This window comes from Vigna umbellata, chromosome 1 (genome assembly GCF_029865625.1).
Source record: "Vigna umbellata cultivar VRB3 chromosome 1, Vumbellata_1.0, whole genome shotgun sequence".
In the NCBI taxonomy this organism is placed as follows: domain Eukaryota; kingdom Viridiplantae; phylum Streptophyta; class Magnoliopsida; order Fabales; family Fabaceae; genus Vigna; species Vigna umbellata.
In genome coordinates, this window is record NC_142165.1 from 15484806 (window position 1) to 15492108 (window position 7303).

Genomic DNA, 7303 nt, shown 5'->3' on the forward strand with positions numbered 1-7303 from the left:
TTTTTGTAGCGTCTTTATTGGTTCTAAGTGCATCTTCATTGCAGGTTTTATGAGTAATGTGAGTAAAAAATTAGTATTGATGACAAGACATAATCTCTACCCTTTTAAAAAACTTATCAGTTGGATGAGCGAAATCCCAGAAAATATAAGTGGCAGCATTTGGACAGAGACTGAAAAAGGCAGAATCTGGTCAGAAAAAACAGGCACATGTTGAAAATAAACAATATCAAGCAGAGTTTTTTTAGAATTTTTTACGAAAAATAGGATACATTAGAACAATCACTAATTTGTATTTTAGTAGCTATAGATATATATAAATAACTTATAAACAACAGATGTATTTACGTTTAAACCTTTTAAAATAATAATAATAAACAAAAATATTATAGTATATACAATAATTCATACGAAATAAAAACATTACAATGTAATATAAACAAACCCTACAATTTTAAAATCCAGTATTAACATGTAATAAACTAATTCTCATTCTTAATATTTTGTTGCAAGGCTCCTTTTAATTAATGAAATAAATTACAAACATAATTGATATAAACTAATGCATTTTAATAAAACAATAAGAATTTCTTTTTGAGCAACTAGGCAACATAGGAGTGCATGGTGATTTCAAACACGATGAACTTTTCTTCCTTGTTAGAAACGTTGCGGAAATACGATTTTTGTTTGAGATAGGTTTTGAATATATGGCGTCTAACTTGGTTTGGAATCTAACAGCACAACATAGCACAACATAAATGTATTTTATGATCATCCTGTCAACCACAATCATAGTTCAAATCATTTAATAAGTTATTAGTAAACTTAACTGACCAAAAAGTAAACCAATCAATCATAAATGAAAACATATTAATCTTATTATTGATCAACTTAAAGGTAGAATATGATTATCTATAATTAGACCATGATTAGGTCAACACTAATTAAAAGTGCACATTAAAATCTATAAATAAAGGTTTGATGAAAGGAGATGATGATTTTGCATTTACTGCACCATTAATTCTTATCTGCCAAAGTTGAGTTGACTTTGGAATTATAGTGTCTTATGTAAGTATTTTCCGAACGATTTGGACTATCAGCTTGACCTAGTACTTGGACTTCAAGACAACATTCGAACTTTGGATGACATACCACAACATATATCTAGTACTTGGACTTCAAGACAACATTCGAACTTTGGATGACACACCACAACATATATCGTTGATCTCGATCTCATACTCAAAACAATAGCCAAACTTTATAGTATTTTGATCAATTTTATATGGTTGATTTGAATATAAAGGAAAATAGGTTATAGAAGGTGATGTGGGTAGCTATGATTAAAAGAATATGGGATCATAGAAATTTCATTGTATTTAGAAACGGGTAAAGGGATGGTGATGAAATGTTTGAGATAACACATTTAATAGTTTGGACATGGTTGAGAAAAAAAATATCAATGACAATTTTTTTATCCTTTGATTAGTGTCTGTGTCAAAAAGCATGTATTAAATCTGGTCTACATTAGTTCAGTGAGATAAAAACAAGGGTCTCATAGGCTATAATGTTATTATCATTCTAATTCCTTATTGTCATCACATATGCTATGTATTATTACTTTACTCTAAAAGAGAAAAAAAATTAATCTCTTGCTAACTCTAGTGGAAAGAATGATTTACAGAAGTTTGTTAGATCTCAATTTTTTACAAATCTATTGTATGATAGATATAAAATGTTAGATCTATCTTGATAGAAGATAACTTTAAAATATAATTGTTTAAATATGTTTTTTTTTAATATTTTGGATCTGCAAATATCATAAGATATATCTCATTTGTGCTTTGTGTAAGAAGAGTTTAAGTGTTGTTGGTAGGTTTTGTAAGTTGAAAAGAAGATATAGTTTTTATCTCCTTTTATTTTTATTGGTATTGTTATTTTGTAAGTTTTGTAATGAAAAGAAGATATAGTATTTATCTCCTTTATTTTTATTGGTATCGTTATTATAGATATGTTAACTAATAAAGTTTTTCCTTTATAGAGATGAAAATTTTTCCTTTACCTTGTAACTCTTTTTTCCATATATACTACTATAACAAAATAATTATAATAATTTGGACCTTTATTTTCACATTTATGCTTTTATTACTTCTCTCATTTCATAAACTTTTGCCACTTATTATCCTTTTACCCTTTTCTTAACTTTGATTTACATTCTCTCCAGTGTTAATTATATACAATTTCTTGATTTATACACTTTCAATCATTTCAAATTAATCAAAATTACCCATATTTAAGGACATTTAAGTCCAAGTTATAGAATTTATGATTGTCAATTTTTTTTTGTAAAATTTACCTTATAATGAGTGATTTAGGAGAGGAATCTCCGACGGCTTAGAGACAAAATTGGTGGCTGCTAGTAAAGATCACAAATGAAGGCTGTCTTCAATATAGGAAACATAACCATGCATTCCTTTAATACGATAAATTTCATTATTTAAATTAATCAAATCAATCTCACTGTATGTATTATTTATTTACCTTTCATATTATATATTATATTTATATATTATTTTAAATCTAAATCTATATCTAAATAAAAAATATTAAATTGAATAAAATGAAAAATTAAATAATATATATAAAAATTACAATGAATTTTAAGGTTTTATATTAAAGGTGATATGAGATCCTCACTCATATATCCGAAGTTGTAAAAACTTTATGTTAAAGATAGTATTATATGTCATATATGACTTATACTTTAGATAAATGTTTTACATAAGGGATGATTTAAACATTTTATATACACAACTCATCTTTTTCAAAACTATTATCGTAAAAAAAATTAACACATATAACATTTATTTATTACATTTTTTTTCTCTGAACATAATATTATTATTGAAGTAACTTTTTTTTAAAATTGAAACTAATGATGTTTATATGTTTCTTTAAAGATTTCTTATTTTTTGAGATTAATGGAAGAATGTTATATAATTTAGGGATTAAAATGATATTTACTCACTGATTTCAAAATTCCAATTATTCATAATTGTTGTTTCTGTGCAGTATTTTTATGTTCTTTTAATTATTTTCATATTGAGAAAAAATATTTAAAAAACAAGTTCTAGGCATAAAATTTGTTTTATTTTTTTTTGTTTCAAACAATTTATTCTATTTTATTATTTAATTGAAATTAATTATCTTAAATTTATTTCTAAAATTGATAATTTTCACTCAATTTTTTCAACTTAAATGATTGAAAAAATAATTTCTTTAATGTCAATTATCTAAAAAATAATTTTACAAACATTTAAACCAGTCGAACCTGTAATAAAAGTGCAAAAGCAAAATCAAATTACTCTTCTAATCAGCCGTCTTGTATATTAATTTTGAAGAATAATGGGTGAGATATAACTGGTAAAGTGATAAAATCAACCTTACTGACATATTCAATGACGATGTTAATACGTTCAGAACAGTTGCTGTAATCATAAAAAGTAGCTAAATTGATTGACATCGAATAAACTAAATGTTAACCAAATTCAAACCCCTTAAAAAAGTAGTTCAATTTACTGCAACAAAGAAATAAAAAAGTTGACTTTAATTACTGCAACAGAATTCTATTCCCTCCAAATAGTAGAGCCACTTGTCTATATCTCTATATATATATGTGTGTATATATATATATATATATATATATATATATATATATATATATATATATATATATCTCAAAGTTCAAACGTAGTTTATAGCAACAAAATCATCACCACCAAAGGCATTGCAGCGAGCTCATCAAATGGCGCAGAGTGTGGAAATTCCTCGTGTGAAACTCGGAACTCAAGGCCTTGGGGTATTAAATATTCTTAGTTTTTCTCTTTTTTATGATTCAATTTCATTGCTTTGGCAAGCATGGTATTCTGATTTTTTGAACAGGTTTCGAAGTTGGGATACGGTTGTATGGGTCTCACTGGAGCTTACAATGATCCACTTCGGGAAGAGGAAGGCATATCTGTTATCAAACATGCATTCGATCAAGGAATCACTTTCTTTGACACTGCTGATATTTATGGGGTCGACCATGCTAACGAAATTTTGGTCGGAAAGGTATCAAAATGAATTCTTTCCACAGTGACGAGTTTGAATGTTATATATTTTTCCCTTTAAATATGTTCAACACCTGTTTGACAGAAAGCCCATGATTTTCAACTGCAAAAATGCGTTTTCTTTTCAAGAAGGGTCAGTGGAATCGCTGGTTAATTATTTTTTTTATTCTGCTTGACCAGGCTCTGAAGCAGCTACCAAGAGAAAAGATCCAAATAGCAACCAAATTTGGCATAACAAAGATTGATTCTTCTGAAATGTTTGTTAATGGGACACCAGAGTACGTGCGGTCATGCTGTGAAGGCAGCTTGAAACGTCTTGGTGTTGAGTACATTGATCTCTATTATCAGCACAGAGTGGACTTATCAGTACCAATAGAAGATACAGTTAAGGATCTGTTCCTCTAAATCTAACAATAGTTTTTAGTACATATTATAGCAATGGTTTTGTAATGGTAATTGATATTATAGGTAGGTGAACTCAAGAAACTGGTGGAAGAGGGGAAAGTGAGGTATATTGGATTATCTGAAGCAAGTCCAGATACTATAAGGAGAGCACATGCTGTTCATCCCATCACTGCTGTTCAAATGGAGTGGTCCCTCTGGACTCGTGACATTGAGGAGGAGATAGTTCCTCTCTGCAGGTAAGTTCAACGTCTTCTCCAGTAGTAACATACTACACACAAGCTAACTACATGAAAAAAGTGATAAAAAAATGTATTTGATACAGGGAGCTTGGCATTGGAATTGTACCATACAGCCCTCTTGGTCGAGGTTTCTTTGGTGGCAAAGGAGTTCTGGAAACCGTGTCAACTGTTAGCTCCCTGGTATAATAATTATCGATATTCTTCATCTTTGATTATGTGTTCATCAAAACGCAAATACTTGAACAAAAGCAATGACTTTCCACATCAAAAAGACTTCACTTAAGAAGAAATGTTTAAGATGAATCTGGGTGTTTGATAATATTTGTTTCACTTATCAGATGACACATCCACGCTTCCAAACTGAGAACCTGGACAAGAACAAAAGATTGTATGAGAAAATAGAAAGACTTGCTGCGAAACACCACTGCACTCCTTCACAGTTGGCTTTAGCATGGATGCTCCACCAAGGCAACGATGTTGCGCCTATTCCTGGTGAGTGACTAAATATATTTTTTCTGTTCTAAATATATCAGGAGCAACTATTGGGTATGTTTAAACACATTGGAAAAGTTTTTATATAGTATTTCCTATTACATATGAAATGTCATCAATCAACCATTTTTAAAGCTCAAGTTATTATATCCATGCGAGTATGCTTCTTAAATGTGGTTATCCATAATTAATTGTTTGTCTGAATTTGTTTGGAGCGTACAGGCACTACTAAGATTAAGAACCTGGATCAAAACATTGGTGGGGTATCGTTGAAATTAGCAGAAAGTGAGTTGAGAGAAATTTCTGAGGCAGTTCCCATTGATGGCGTAGCAGGGAATCGACACTACTATGGATCATCTAGTTTTGCGTGGACCATTGCTAATACACCTCCAAAAGATCCCAGGGTCTAAACTTCAATCACTCAAAATCCTTTTCAATGGAACAATACACTACTATTTGTAAGATGAGCACGAGCTAACCGATGTCTGTCATCGTATGTAAAATCCATAGTATCAGTATTTGAATATGCGTGTTGAATTTAATAAATCCAATTCAATTATGGCCTCTCCATGATTGAAATATTTGGTTGGTTTTGCTGTACAAGTTTGTGATGTAACAAAAACATTGAATAATGCAATATACAACTTGAGTGTGAGGTGAATCTTTGCTCATCCAAATGTGCACTCAAGTTTTTCTTTGCAAGGTTGTTATTTTCTGTGTCAAGAATTGAGTCTCCAAATGAAAACAGTGCAGGAATCTGTCCATTCTCAGCTGAAAAATGTTGTAATGAAAACAACAAATGTTACAAGTCTCTGCCAATGATTAATGGCCATTCTTCATGTGTTATATGGCAGTTTATATCCTCTGCACAGCTCAGACAATAGAAACTAAAGTCAAACCTATTTAATGTATAATCATAACAAATAATCACAAATTTTAATCATTAAGTCAACTTAGAATTCTTGATTCAATTAGTTTCTATTCTTTATATTATATTTTTATTTTATAGAAAACAAATTAATAAATCCAAAAGTGATAAGCTAAAAATAAAACTACAATATGTCAAAATTAGTATAGATTAGAGTCCTTACTTAAAATATCGTAGATTTATCATTTCTAATTATAGTTGTTTACTTTTGTAATTCAACTTACCTTTTCAAGTAAAAGTGTTTAAAAACTGTGTGAATCTAAATCCTTCGTTAAGTAAAGATAAAGAAGTTAAACAACATGCAAAGAAGAAGTCATATAACTTAATATCTTAAGATTTTTAGATTAAGACTATGTTAACTTCTTATGTAAATTAGACTCATGTTTTATTTATGTTATATTTTTTCAATAAATCCTTTTCGAAAAATTCATTAGTATCAAAGTTGATAATTAATCTTAATAACTAAATCAGCCGATAAATTTTTAGTTAGAGGTGATCTATGAGAATTAGTCTCACGCTTCATTAATATTTTATCAATTCTCTCTTAAAAAATCCAACAAGTACTATTATACGAAATGTGCTCATTTCATGATAAAGAAAGACAGAGGAATGAAGGAAACCTGATTTTCAACTTTAATATTTAAATATTAAAACTAGAACTACAAATTATTGGCCATATAAAAGGTTTAGTAGAGTTGTTTTTTCACCATTTATATGAAAAATAATTTATATTATGTTATGAGGGATAATAATACTTTTGTGATTTCTCTCTCTTAAGATATACAAATTTTTGGCCATATAAAAGGACATCAATTTCCTAATTATCGACATCTATGTTGACATTTAAACAAATAATAGTTAATAGAAACTTAAATATATTTTACATTTCTACGAATAAAATAATTTTAATATATTTTCAGTCTATATATTTTGAGACAAGCTATCTGTATAATTAATTGTCCTTTATTTTGTTCTCCTTTGTAACAATATAGTAAAAAGAAGAAGTAAAAGATGCTACACATTGTAGAACAATAAATTATACATTATAAAATAATTTTATACTCCTATTTAATTAGTAAGAGTTTTTCATCACGTGTGGGCCCCTTTTGAATGTTTGGAAATAGATAATT

General features: G+C 28.7%; 1 protein-coding gene across 1 annotated transcript; it reads left to right on the forward strand.

Moving 5' to 3' along the window:
- The first annotated feature begins 3735 nt into the window (after nucleotides 1–3735).
- Nucleotides 3736–5906, forward strand: LOC148204765 (putative aldo-keto reductase 1). The gene is made up of 7 exons (XM_088105201.1): nucleotides 3736–3856; nucleotides 3940–4110; nucleotides 4290–4493; nucleotides 4578–4750; nucleotides 4837–4933; nucleotides 5092–5245; nucleotides 5468–5906. The coding sequence occupies exons 1-7, from the start codon at nucleotides 3803–3805 to the stop codon at nucleotides 5653–5655; spliced, it is 1041 nt and encodes a 346-aa protein (XP_087961327.1). The 5' UTR covers nucleotides 3736–3802; the 3' UTR covers nucleotides 5656–5906.
- The last annotated feature ends 1397 nt before the right edge of the window (nucleotides 5907–7303 follow it).

What these genes read in the sequence shown, in the direction of transcription:
- LOC148204765 (XM_088105201.1), top strand. Translation starts at nt 3,803, where the DNA reads ATGGCGCAGAGTGTGGAAATTCCTCGTGTGAAACTCGGAACTCAAGGC. An exon ending in TCGGAACTCAAGGCCTTGGG is followed by an intron (nt 3,857 to 3,939) that starts GTATTAAATATT and finishes TTTTTTGAACAG; the next exon opens with GTTTCGAAGTTGGGATACGG. An exon ending in GAGATAGTTCCTCTCTGCAG is followed by an intron (nt 4,751 to 4,836) that starts GTAAGTTCAACG and finishes TATTTGATACAG; the next exon opens with GGAGCTTGGCATTGGAATTG.